At 41.7% G+C, this 14775-nt stretch overlaps 1 protein-coding gene across 1 annotated transcript; it reads left to right on the top strand.

The window, feature by feature from the left end:
* Positions 1-2759: 2759 nt before the first annotated feature.
* LOC308688000 (retinol dehydrogenase 8-like) lies at positions 2760-9415 on the top strand (the record flags this gene model as incomplete). Its single annotated transcript, XM_081360816.1, has 6 exons — positions 2760-2865; positions 5782-5943; positions 6119-6298; positions 6440-6533; positions 8374-8557; positions 9188-9415. 6 exons carry the CDS (start codon positions 2760-2762, stop codon positions 9413-9415), a joined length of 954 nt encoding a protein of 317 aa, XP_081216942.1.
* Between the last annotated feature and the right edge of the window lie 5360 nt (positions 9416-14775).

Genomic DNA, 14775 nt, shown 5'->3' on the forward strand with positions numbered 1-14775 from the left:
TCTGTGCACTTGTAATGACACATCAAGGATGTTAAGAGGCTAAAAGCAGGTTTAGTACTTGCCCCATTGAAGTCAACAGGGTGCAAATTTTAAAAATAGAATAACTCGGTGTATGCAACACTGATTTTTGTTGTTGTTCTCTGTATTGACAGCACTCCAAATGTACAAAAAAAATGAGCTCAATGTTAAAATTGACCGGAGTTCTCCTTTAAGTCTCTGAAACAGCATCTTGATTAAGTTTAAGCAGTCTCGATAACATGATTACCTACAGGACTTAAAGGAGAACTCCGGTCAATTTTAACATTGAGCTCATTTTATTGTACATTTGGAGTGCTGTCAATACAGAGAACAACTACAAAAATCGGTTTTGCTTACACCGAGTTATTCTATTTTTTAAATTTGCACCCTGTTGACTTCAATGGGTGACAATGTTCGGGTGACATATCTTTTACATCTACTGCTGTCAGATTCACCCGTGTTCACTCAGAAGGAATCACTCACATTTTCTGTGCACTTGTAATGACACATCAAGGATGTTAAGAGGCTAAAAGCAGGTTTAGTACTTGTCCCATTGAAGTCAACAGGGTGCAAATTTAAAAAATAGAATAACTCGGTGTAGGCAACACCGATTTTTGTCGTTGTTCTCTGTATTGACAGCACTCCAAATGTACAAAAAAATGAGCTCAATGTTAAAATTGACCGGAGTTCTCCTTTAAATTTATCCAGAATTTATTTCACGTGACAAACAATGTTTCGAAGTTCATTCTGCGTCACCCGGACTTAAGTTTCCTCTTTCATGTTCTCTTGTTTCTATAGAGAATTAAAGGTGAAATAACCATTTAAAAATTGTCTAAGATGCAAAGACATTTTAATCATATCCAATTAAAAGTCATATCCAAATATACGGACCTGATCAACAAATCAATTTGATAAGTCCATTGCGCGCTCGCTCAGTGAAGTTTATCTCAGTAATCGGCAATCAGTGTCTTATTTTATTATTTATATGTCTACGCCTAAATGCGATGACATCACTGTCATATGTTTGTATAACTTGATGAAAGTCAGTTGTGAAGTAAAAGCACAGGCCGTGTGGTAATTAGCCTACCTCAGAAAAGCTCCTGTCAGACTCCCTTTGCGCGCGCTCCGTGATTGACGTTTAACCGAGCGGCAACCTCCCCGTCTCTCTCTTGAAACCAACACGGAAGTGAGTTAAACTGCAATTCATTGACTGGCCGCTTGGCCTGGCTGCAGAAGTGAGTCAAATCTGTATCTCCCTCATGTTAAAATTACCAACTTTACAGCATAAAAAAATATGTTTACAGCCTGGATCTCTATGTGGCTTTGGTCTATACAGCTAATTTTGCCCTTCATAACAACTGTGAGGGGGGTGAATTATTTTATAACTCGTCCGTTTAGTTGATTAATATTTAAATTTAAGGGTGTGGCCAAGCCACTTGAGTGACAGATGGATTGCCGCTGTCAGTGCTAGCCGTTTGTCTGCTGTTACTAGCCGTCACTTCACCTCAGCAAATGTTAGCTGCTGAACTTGCCATCTCTGCAGTGTTTGTGCTTTTTTTCGGGATTATTTCATACAATTTAATACTTGGGTACAAAGCCCACGTCTTTGGATTCCGTTGTTATCGTTCGAGAGAACAACCAGCGCTGTATTTCAGTTGTTTTCCTCCGTGAACATGCACTAATGGATGTCTGACAATTTCGTTGCTTTTTGGGGTTTTCAAATTTAAAACGTCAATAAATGCTCGTTCGTTCTGCTCTCACGGAACAGATGGATTATAATATGCTTATGTACCGTCAGGTGAAATCCTGCAGGCGTCGGCGCTTTCTCCGTCCATGCAATAAATGCACATGAATGAGCGCGGATTTTCTAGCGCATTTACTTGCACTTCAAAGGCAATATATCTATGGTTTAACCCATTTGAGAGACGGCCAAAATCAGAATTTAAAATGGACTGAATAAGCTCTCTACGAACTTGAGCAATGCCGCGCTGACGGACCATGGAAGAGTGACGGACATGTATGCACATAAATCACTGTCACACACAAACACTCTCGAAGTAATACACAGTCTCACTTGTAGCCATGTCTTTTAACTATTATAATATTTCGAAGGGCAAAAATAGGAACGTTTAATTGGCTTTACATCATCAGCTAACTCGATCACGTCGAGCTAGGTGATTTCAGATAGCCAGGCTCCTCAGCTCCACTCACGCCCCGCCTGTTTGTCTATTTTCTGTTATCCGGGAGTGACGCAAGGCCAAGATGGCGACGGCCGGCTCCGCCCACTTTAGGCTTCAAAAATGCTCTTCAGAAACCTACGGGTGACGTCACGGACACTACGTCCATATTTTTTTACAGTCTATGCGTTTAACGGTTTCTGCTCGAGGGGGAATATCTCTTCCATTCACACAATATTAATTAATATTATATTGTGAATCTTGGATTTATGGAAGTGAATTATTTATACTATTTTTAAGCTTTGTCTTTTCTAAGCGTTGCTTGGTTGTATTTTGATCAAGTTAAAGGGCATTTTTAAATATAAAAACCGGGACTTTAATATAACTGCAACCTTGTATGACTGTGCACTTTACATAGGCGATCGATCTCTATCTGCTGAATCACTATCAAATTGTGCAAATGATAAATCTGACAGGCTGATTGAGTAATCCGGGCGCGTTCATGTGTGCTGATCCGCTGAAGAGACTCGCACGCAGCCCGCGCTCCGTCACTCCACTGAAACCATGGCAACGGAGGGCCAGAGAGTGGTTCTGATCACCGGCTGCTCGTCCGGGATCGGGATGGCCATCGCCGTGCGGCTCGCGACAGACGAGAACAAGCGATACTACGGTAAGAACCAAATCAATGATAATCAAAGACACACATAATACAGATCAATACATCAAGATATCTGGTGAAATACCACAGTAGCCTACAGTTATTGCTACTTCAGTCTGCCAAACATTCTTAAAGGAACAACTAATGAATCAAACAAGAACCGACTGGGTATAAATGTCACTGTTTAGAAGAATCACTTTGTTAAGTAGGATCTTACGGGATTCCTTGAGGAATGTCCTTCGGATGATTGACATTCCATGAACATTCCTGTAGGATTTTTTTTTGTCAGACCTGCTTTTATAGGCATAAAACAAGTAAAATCTCCTTTATTTTACAGCGCTTTATACAACAGAGATTGTTTCAAAGCAGCTCCACAGTATTAAACGTGTAACAGAATAAAAGATGCAAACTTCATCAAATATTTAATCAAATAAGTTAATGTAGCAAGACAATAGCTTCATTATCCCAGCAAACATGAACATTCCTATAACAATGCCCCCATTGCAATGTTCCCATTTGGTTATTTTTTGGGGGAACTGAAACTTTCTCTATTGGTTAATTTTTTTGTAACCTAAAGAGAACATACGCAGAACGTCCCTGCATGTTGTTTTCATTTTTAGATTTTATTTTTATAACCATAGGATGGTAGTCCGATAAGATACAGAGATTTATTGTAATGCTGAAAACTGTAATTTATTCATAAACATAAACTATATTTTGCAGAAATACATGTCTGAAGTTTAATGCAGTTTTTAATAAATGAGCTTGGTCAAAACACATTATAATTCGCAGATAGATAAAAATACTAAGCCAAGGTTAAGCGTATCGTGAAAAGAATACGTGGGTATGTGCGCAATTTAAAAAATAAATTATGAGCCACCGATGCTCTTGCATTAGCTCCCCTTTCCACGGCTGCCCGCCACGGATTTTAGTGAGTTTTTCACTGGTATGTCGCTTTATAAATCTGCTGCTTCTCTTTGAACAGCTTATTATGTGCCTTCCCGGCCGCGCGTGGTGCACTGATCTTCACTAAAGACCCTCACCAGTGCCGTGTTTGGTATGCTTTGGCCTCAAGCACACATAAGAGGCTTTGGAGAAGTGGAGAATTGCAGCAATAACCTAATGCTGCCTAAGAAGCTCCTGCAGCACCGTCTTAAAGTTGGCACGAGTGCATCGAGCTTGGCTTTTCTGACTGGGATGGGGGACGCGGTGACGATGCGGTGACATCCCTCAACTTGGCTGACCAGCCCAATCCTGTGGGCAACCTCCTCATCGTTGACGAACCGGACGGTTCAGGCGAGGAAGACGACGAGGGCTTTCTCGAGGTCTCAGAGGACGAGGAGGCCATCCCTCCCTCTTGCGTTCACCATGCTTATACAATCCATAAGAAAGTTGGATTTCTCCAAATAGGCGTGTCCACTGTACTGTGGAGATGGCATCAGCATCGTCAACTTCATCTTTGCAGACACTGACACAGAAAAAAGTAGTTATTGATAAACAAATGAAGTGTCTCCTTACTATTTTTGACACATTCATAATCATTACTTTTGCCAGCTCAGAATAGGCAATATTACTATACACAGCCTAGGTAAACGCTCCTTATGGTTTAGTATTCTCTCCATTATATATTTAAGTAATTAAATTAATATAAATGTGCGATAAATTGACGAATGGCTTAAATGTACAACTGCCAGTCGACTAGAAAAACCTTTGTCAGGGGCGGCCCTATTCCTTTCACATATTTTCAAACCAGCATATCACAAAGGGCATTCTGGGTTGAGCAAGCGGCCCTGGGTGGACTGAGCGAGAAATCTTCAGAAAGATGCTCTAGAGGAAATATTACCACTGACTGCGCTCACATGCTCTGGAAAAGTTCATTCATAATGAAACCAACTCAGTTCAGCAATAAGAAGCTCAACTGAAGACAGTAGCGTGACAGAGTCAGCTCAATGTTGGTTCAGTTCAGTTTAAAGGAGCATTGCGTAGGTTCTGAAATTTCTAACAGTTACTGACACCAGTGGCCGTTAGAGGAACTGCAGTCAGTCTCATGCTCGTTCTCGGTGCGCACACGCGTCGCTCATAAGAGCACGACCTCATCAACCAGGGTTGCCGCAGCAACCTCTGACAGCTCATCGAGATTCACCAGCATAAGGTTTGAGGTAAGAAAACACCATTTGAAAACACTTCCGATTGCCGCTGCTTACTAATAATGGCTGCCGTGCCGTATGGATGTAAGCCCAAGTAGACGAGAACGCGCATGACGTCACATTTTGTGAATTTTCGCGCTGAATCGGGCCCGACTCCTCCACACACAATTGAGCCTACAGGCTGATAGAGGCAACCGTGGTGGACAGTCAAGGTGTCATTCTTTTTATAACATCATGGTTGGCTCATACATGTACAAATGGAAACTCTATCTTAAAGATTTTTTTAAGTAAAAACCTCCACATAGCTCCTTTAATAAGTGTTGATGTTCAATGTTGGTTCAGTTCAGTTTGATGCTGCATAAACAATGAAAAAGAGCTATTAGCAGAAATTGAATGAGATCTCAGATTACTATGGTTCTGCTATGATTAGCATGGAAAGAGTAATGAACTCATTGACTCATGGAGGCAGAGCTTTAGACTAAAAGGATTGTTTCTGTGAGTCATCAGCTTAATGGCTGTTTAGAGGCTGTTGAGTTTGTTTCTCTGATGTTTGTGTGAGGTAATGATGACAGAAACTCTCTGCAGCCAATATGAATCAGATCTGATTGATTATGGACTTGATCAATCTCTCATATTATTCACTACCTGGCCAAAAAAAAAAACATATTTCCATCAAGAGTTGCATTAATTTGTTTGTCCAAGATCTTGTATTGACAATGGGAGAGTTGAAGCTCTCTGTAAAGTCTGACTCATTCATTTGTGCGTGTGTGTGTGTGTTCAGTCATAGCTACGATGCGGGATCTGAAGCGGAAGGATAAGTTGGTTGAAGCGGCTGGAGATGCGTACGGACGAACTCTGTCTCTGCTCTCGCTGGACGTCTGCAGTGATGAATCTGTCAAACAGTGTGTCGACAGCATCAAAGATCGACATATAGACATACTGAGTGAGTTCACACACACACACACACACACACACACACACACACACACACACACACACACACAGATCTGTCACTGCTGGCTTCTGTTCATTAGTGCTCAGGTTAAGATGAAGAATCTGAGCGTCAGTTTCTCTTTTAAGTCTTCAGCTTCAGCCAGAGTTCATCTGTGTGTTTGTAGTCAATAACGCTGGCGTCGGTCTGGTGGGGCCCATTGAGGCTCTCAGTCTGGACGACATGAAGCAGGTGTTCGAGACCAATTTCTACGGTGTTGTGCGCATGATTAAAGAGATCATGCCCGACATGAAGAGGAGACGCTCTGGACACATCCTCGTCATCAGCAGTGTGCTGGGCCTGCATGGTAAGACAGTCAGACACACAGATACTTCTTCTTGAGGAACAGTAGAAGAGCTCGTACCTTTCATGAGGATCTGCTGAATGACACACAAGTGGAAACATCAGTGTACAGAAACACAAAGCAGATTTGTGTTGCTCTTCACAGGCGTGGCGTTTAATGACGTCTACTCCGCGTCGAAGTTCGCCACGGAGGGATTGTGTGAGGGTCTCGCCATCCAGCTGCTCAAGTTTAATGTCACGTGAGTCTTAGTGTTTGCCATTAAACATTGCCTTAAAATATTATTTTAATATATATTCCATAACTAAAAGAGCAGCTTTAGCCGCTTTCCGACCGGAGGAACCTTTTCACAGTTCCTAGAACTATTGACTAAAGTACCCGTATGTTCCTGCGGTGCGAACACGCCCACTAGGAACGATTTTAGTTCTAGAAACTCCATTTGGAGGAACTAATTTAGGTCCTACTTCAGAGTAGGGTCTAAACCAGCACTATAGGAACTACCTGTGACGTTAGTGTACGCTGATGACCAAACGATGTAAACACACAGATTATATATTTACTCCAGAAACTAACTATACAAACATGGAAAACAGTGATAGATGGGCCTCTAAACCTTTATGCTGAAGAGAAAATCCAACGCAACTTTGAGGGGACCAAGTCAAACATAATGTATTTCTGCTCAGCTAGCAACACTGGACATCAACCACACGGCATAGGCTAATAACCTTTTTTTCATATACTGTGTACTTTCTATAACAATTCTATCTAATAACATGTTAAACAATACTGTTAGACAGATCGCCAACTAATGAACACAGAGAATGCGAGCATTGTTTGCTCTGGCGTTCTCAGCGCTGCCAAAATAAAAGTCGCCGTGCTTACGTCACTCCCTTACCCCTCCTACCAGTTCCTATGGCCACTGGGCCAGTGTGAACGCAAACAGCAAAACCGTGTTTGGGGGAGAGTAGTTCATAGAACTGTTTAGATGTGGACAGTTTCTATAACTAAAGCCCTATTCGGACGGGACTAGTTTTCCAAACGACGTTTGAGTTACAATTCTTATCAACCTACGTCTGTGATTTCATGTACGGATTCGGACGGGACTAACATCTCCGTGTTTATTACCGAGGTAGGAGTGTCTGTTTTACATGTGGGCATTGCAGAAGATCACGTGTTCAGAATGCGTGGATTGCGTATGGTCATTTGAAATTAAGTACTTTTAAAATTAAGCGCTTTGAAATATAAAGTAAAACGTCCTAACGTATTTAGTGTTTTGTAAACCTTTTATAAAAATTGTAGTATAAAAAAAAACTAAACATAGATTTATCATCATGATTTTATAGAACTGGGTTCTTATAATAAACCCACCGGAATAAAAAGTTTTAACTTACACGTTAAATATAATTTACACGTTATGTAATTAAGTGCAGAAATGAAAGTAATCTTACCTGAAACTGATATTACAGTAGCCAGTCTTAACAGTTTACGTGATTTGGCTCTTCTTGTTGATTTCATTTTTTATTTAACTTTTTTCTTCGCAGTGTAGGCTACCAAACACATTTACATCCATTATCGGTGCGCAAAAAGCAGAAACTTGAATACCGGCGCGATAGTGAGAGATTGTATGGCAGTTCACGTTGACCAAAACACATAAGAAAAAGCGTTTTGGAAAAAAAATGTCCGGTAATCACAGACATTCGCATTCGGACGGGATTAGATTTCTCTGAGGACCGCCGAGTTTGACGAAAAACAGTAGGTAATTTGCTCTGGAATTTTTACAGAGGTCGTTTGGGAAAAAGACAGACATGGCAGATTCGGACAGGATTAAAATCTCAAAGTACGTCTGTGAAACAGGTATTTCTCTAACGTCCCCCTGTGAAACTAGTCCCGTCCGAATAGGGCTTAAGTTCCTAGAACTACTTGGTCGGAAAGCGGCTTTTGTCATTAAAGCAAAAGCATCATAAATCTGTCGCCTACATGGGCTTGAGAGGGTTCTAGAGGGTTCCTCCTTTGGTTCTAGATCTGTGATGATGCCTCTCACTGCAGTCTGACGTACTTTCCCATCTCTGTCTGTCGGTCAGCGTATCGATGATCGAGCCCGGGCCTGTAAACACAGAGTTTGAGATCAAGTTGATGACAGACGTTTCTAAGAAAGAGTTTGCCGGTGCTGATCCTGAGACGCTCTATCACTTCAGGAACTGCTACCTGCCCACCCAAGTGAACCTCTTTCAAGGCCTGGGACAAACACCTGAAGAAATCGCCGAGGTCAGAATGCACGTGAACTCATACCTGTTCACATCAAGAACCATAACTAGAACAAAGCTTTAATAATCATTACAACACTTAAGAGAATAGCAAAGTCCACACTATTACTAAAAGTCATCTTCATTTATATAGCGCTTTTAACAATGTAGATTGTTTCAAAGCAGCTTTACAGAGACAACCGACAACACAACGACACACAGCAACGATATCGCTGGAATCACTTTCAGAAAGATTTCCTTCCAGGTGATGAACGATTAAAACATTGACCAATCCAAATCCACTGACTTTAAAAAGCTCAAGCATGTATCACCTGTTTCTGTGGAGGCCAAAAATAGTTATTGTTATAGTAATCATCCATTGGTGTGGACATGAATATAGTTATCGTTATAGTTATTGTCCATTGGCGTGGAGACCAAAAATAGTTATCTTTACAAATAACGTCCGTTTGTGTGGACGTTAATTTAGTTATCATTATAGTTGTCCTCTGGTATGAACGTGCATATAGTTATCATTACAGGTGAATTTAAAGTTATTTTGACATTAGTTTGGATATGTGAAATGTAATAAAATGACTAAATAATGAAAAGTAATGTGAATAAAGTCACATGAGCACTCTCTCTGTTTTTGAAGGTCACTAAGAAGGTGATCGAGTCACCTCGTCCTCCGTTCCGTAACCTGACGAATCCTCTTTACACTCCGATCGTGGCGCTGAAGTATGCAGACGAGACGCGCAGCCTGTCGGTTCACACCTTCTATCACATGCTGTATAACCTGGGAGGAATCATGCATGTTAGCGTGAGAATCATGAAGTTCCTGAGCTGTGAATGGTTACGGAGACGAACCATCTCACCAATCTAACACACACATCTCCTGTGGATACTTACAAAGATCAATCGTCTAGTCTAACCATCTAACATGCAGTAATGTACCTGTGTGTGAACACTCTGCTTCTCTTTACAGCTGGTTTATACAGTGTCTGGATATTTTTAGCTAAACTGAATTTACACCTTAAGGGTCCAGTGTTGCACTCCAAATAATGAATTGTTAAACACTCAAACTCTCTCACAAACACTCAAACACACTCTCTCAAAATCACGCACACTAAAACAGATGATGTCTTTTTTTAACTCTGAAATCTTTATTTTTTGTCTTTGTACAGATTAAATTGTAAACATACAAATATTGTTACAGAAGTGTTGATTAATTTTAACCAGTGGCGGATTAAGATACTTTGGTGCCCCAGGGCATTGATACCTAGAGCGCCCTCAATAACCTAAAAAAATTGCAAAAAAATGAAATGTGTTTCATGTGATAATTTACATTAATTGTTATTATTATTATTATTATTATTAGTAGTAGTAGTAGTAATTAATTCATATTTATAAACTTATCTGATAACAGAAGGATACATCAACATAAGTCATTTTAAATTTAATTTAGCTGATGTAGAAAAAATTCTTACAAAATTAGGTTACTGCTTTTTACAGTGTTCTCTATTCAATTTTAATTTGTGAACCCAACTGTTATAGGTATAATCTGCTGCAAGTAAGTATGCAGCAAAATTATGCATTTTAGAACTAGTGAACCGATCTGTTACAGGTGTAATATAATAACCATTGGTTTTACTTCCAGATAAGATAAACATTCAAACAAAGCATGCTGCAAATATAATTAAAACAATCTTAACTAAATCTGGACAATTGAAAAATGACTCAAAACATGCCTAAGCCAGTCACAACCAACTGCCCACTAAAATCACATGTTTCTTAGATTTTAATATTGTAATGCAAACTGATAATTGACATCATGATAATCCAAACTGTTTATCACTTCAGATTATGGGCAACAAAAGGTCTTGTTTGCAATAGTAATAATATCTGTAACTACATAGTTTTGTGAGGTTTTGAACTAAAAATAAATTTTTAAAAGTCACTTCTTTACACTCTGCCCCTTTCTTGTTTGCCAACGGCTGCAAAGTACTACGTGAAAGTGCAAGGCTGATGCTCTGTAGGGGATTCACACATCCAGGAGCAAGGCAGTTTCATTTCGGTTGATGAGACACGAGGCAACACCGCACAGCCCAGTCCCAAAATCTGGTGATAGATCGTGCGTCCACGGATTCATGTGGGGAAAATAAAAAAACTTTCATCAAAACATTCAGGGAATTTAGAACATTCTGATGCAAGGGTATATATAGGTCATGGCTGGAAAGATGTTTGAGAATGCATAGCTTGTCTAACCGGAGAAAAATTATTTGCTCCCATGGACATGGTGCCCCTGGGCACTTGCCCAAATGCCCACATGGTTAATCCACCTAAACCTTTGAGTAACTCACATAAGCTGTTCAGATTCACATTTTATATAAAGTATTAACTACATCAGTGTATTTTTTTAATTAAAGATTCAGAACAGAATGTGTGTCTAGATTTCTAACTTCTGTATAATGAAAAAGATCAATTATACATGAATTAATTCAAATGTAAATCTGAGATTTGATGATTATGTGCATGTGGACGTTAGTAAGAGGATTTTCCAATGTGTGTGTGTATCTGTTGTTTAATCTGACACAAAGACACTGAGGAATCATAATCAAGCCTACATTCAGCATAGAGGGGTTCAGTGAATATAGTGTTGAGTGTGTGTTAGGCCCGGGACACACCAAACCGACGCCAAAGAACTAGCGCCGATGAAAGCCGACTGTGGCTGTAGATACACAGACCATAAACAAAGCAGTGTGTGCTTACCGTTTTGAATATCAATCCTGCTAAACACTTTCTTTAGTCCTCTCCGCTCATGTTAATATTTAAATATTCACCAAGGAACACTCAGTTAAGATGATGTAACATTAACTCAACAGCCAATCAGAGTTCCCTCTTCAACCGACGGCCCGACAGACCTTGTGCAAAGACAGGGAGGACGAGGAGCAGGTCTTGCTGGTTGCACCTTAGTGGCCCAACCAGTCCTGGTTCCCGAAACTAGTGCTCCTCGCGACAGCCCCTCCCTGGCCCATTCCTCTAAGAGAGGACCTGCTCTCAGAGACTGGGTACCCTATGGCACCCGCGTCCAGACCTCTGGGAACTCCATGTCTGGTCCCTGGACAAAACTCGGAGGTTCTAGGTGACCTACCCGCTGCGGTAGTTGACACCATCATTTCCGCTAGAGCCCCCTCTACGAGGCGCCTCTATGCGTTGAAGTGGAACCTGTTTGTTGACTGGTGTTCTTCTCACAAGGAGAACCCCCGATCTTGCTCAATCAGAGCCGTGCTTTCATTCCTGCAATAAGGGCTGGAGCGAAGGCTGTCTCCCTCTACCCTTATCGTCAGGTTCCAGAGGGGGAAATAAACTAAACTAACCATCGACAGTAGGGGCGGGGCCAGGAGCTCAGCGGCTCCAGTGCGACATCGACAGTAGGGGCGGGGCCAGGAGCTCAGCGGCTCCAGAGCGTCATCGACAGTAGGGGCGGGGCCAGGAGCTCAGCGGCTCCAGTGCGTCATCGACAGTAGGGGCGGGGCCAGGAGCTCAGCGGCTCCAGTGCGTCATCGACAGTAGGGGCGGGGCCAGGAGCTCAGCGGCTCCAGTGCGACATCGACAGTAGGGGCGGGGCCAGGAGCTCAGCGGCTCCAGTGCGACATCGACAGTAGGGGCGGGGCCAGGAGCTCAGCGTCTCCAGTGAGTCATCGACAGTAGGGGCGGGGCCAGGAGCTCAGCGTCTCCAGTGCGTCATCGACAGTAGGGGCGGGGCCAGGAGCTCAGCGGCTCCAGTGCGTCATCGACAGTAGGGGCGGGGCCAGGAGCTCAGTGGCTCCAGTGCGACATCGACAGTAGGGGCGGGGCCAGGAGCTCAGTGGCTCCAGTGCGACATCGACAGTAGGGGCGGGGCCAGGAGCTCAGTGGCTCCAGTGCGTCATCGACAGTAGGGGCGGGGTCAGGAGCTCAGCGGCTTCAGTGCGACATTGACAGTAGGAGCAGGGCCAGGAGCTCAGCGACTCCAGTGCGTCATCAATAGTAGGGCAAAAAATCCTGAACACAGTAATGGTGAAAAACTGTTTAACGGTCTAACTCCACAATTCAGTACTTCACAGTTCACCATCTTTGTAATGTGTTTTAGCAACACATTTCTTACATTCATAATGCCTTTAGATTTTTTTATAGGACACCGTTTGTAACACAATAACACAATAACCATCACGCGTCGTTCATTGTAAACATGGGATTATGAATTATATTGAGAACGTCGTACATAGAAAACATGCCGTAATGTACCCTGAGTGTAAAAATAGCCGCATTCATCGTGAAGCATGGAAGTGATTTGCAAATATTAATATAAAGATTAATATAAAGGTCAATAAAACGTTACACACTTCAGTTCTTCTGGAGTTGCAGCAGGAACACGAATAGTTGGTACTGATCCTTTTTTCAGGAGCAGCTTCTTAGCAAATAACCAGATTTTTACTGATCCTCGTTTGTAAAGCAGTCTGGTGTGTGAAATGATTCGCGCAAACATGAGAGCATTGACGTTGATCGTGGGGAATATTCACTTCGAAAACAAACTCAGCCACTGCGTCTTCAGCTGTACGGATTTAGGAACATCAATATGATGCTGTGTTCCTTATTACACCCAAGAACAGAACACCACAATCGCTTAGATGCCATTCTACTCAGCTATCAACAATGAACGCGCCGGTCGGCTCGTGCTATGATTGATAGCTTGCTCACGAGGGCGGGTCTGTGTTGAAACGCTGCTGTCAATCAACCATTGTGGGAGGAGCGTCGATTTTGTGACGTCACAAAATCTAACGGCTTGATTTGAGAGAGGGGAAAACATATAAGAAAATAAAAAAAAAAAAACACTGGATGAATTTGTATCATTTTATGATGGTTGTGTACAGGCACTGTAAAAATCAACTTGTAAAAGTGCATGTACATTATATGACCCCTTTAATTGTGCTTGATTGTAATTAAGAGAGTGCTGGAATAGATCAAGTAATACTGAGTGAATTTGACTATTTCTGTCTTATTCCTCGTCTACAGGAATATTAATAGAAAAGATGAATAGCAAATTACAGTTTAGAGATTGTGTGTGATCAGGAGCTTTTGAGAAATATCAGTAAATCAGTCTAAGTCAGAAACATTACAACTAAATAAAAAATAGATGTTGGAATAGATCAAGTAATACTGAGTGAATTTGACTGAATTTGATTTCAATGAAAATATGTATTTATTGGTACTGGCCATAGACTGTAAAAAAAGATTGATGACGCCCCTTCACTCTCTTCCATTGATGAGAACTGAAGCCGCCAGTGTCCCGATATGGCGCTGACATATTGGAACTTGAGTCTGCGCAGTAGCGATCTCGGGACCAGACCTGCGCAGTAGTGAGCAGGAAGTAAAGCCGCGAAATCAACGCTCCGCCCTCACTCTCGTCGGGAGAGTGCATTCTGCACACTTTTTTGAAAATTGATTGCAGTACGACAAGAGGCTTGTTAAAATAAAGTAAATACAATCTCATCATTCCTCCAAAGATCCCGAAAAAAATGTCCGTGGTGCTTCAGTGACTAGCTTCGCTCAGAGAACCTGTCAATCACAGCTGTCCATCATGACGTTACACCACCGCATCACGTAACTAACTAAAAACCAACTTATTTTTTAAACAGACACTTAAACTTACATCAGCGTGATAAAAACAACAGCAAATGAAAGAAACCACCTTTGGAAAAAAGATATTTGAAGTGTAATTTAATTGTTTGCTTGATCTCACGTCCCGTTGAATAACAAAGGGAGGCGGGGCTTATGACCTATACTAGGACCAGTCACCGGGGGGCGATTGAGACGTTTTAGCTTCACTTTTCAGGGCTTGTGCGGCATGCTTGGTACTGGCTAAAACATGTTGTAAAATATCAGCATATGGAGTATCAGCAAAAACCCAAATGGTGCATCTCTAGTGTTTAGTGATGTATGAAGAACAGAGGATTGAACTATTATTCAGTCTGGAAAAATCCTTCACTAAGACAGTATATTTCACTCACCCGGTTGTGTGTGTATCACTGTTGTTTCTCTCAGGACGCTGTTTAATGTCACACAGAGACACTGAGATGTTAAAATCATAAATCCTAAATCCAGCACAGAGGGGTTCAGTGAATGTGTTGTTGTATGTGTGTAAGTGTGTGAGTGTGTGTCTGTCAGAGACGCTGTAGAAGGACAGAGTGCCGGCCGACACGT

The sequence above is a fragment of the Scardinius erythrophthalmus genome, assembly GCF_964197995.2.
Source record: "Scardinius erythrophthalmus genome assembly, chromosome: 3".
In the NCBI taxonomy this organism is placed as follows: domain Eukaryota; kingdom Metazoa; phylum Chordata; class Actinopteri; order Cypriniformes; family Leuciscidae; genus Scardinius; species Scardinius erythrophthalmus.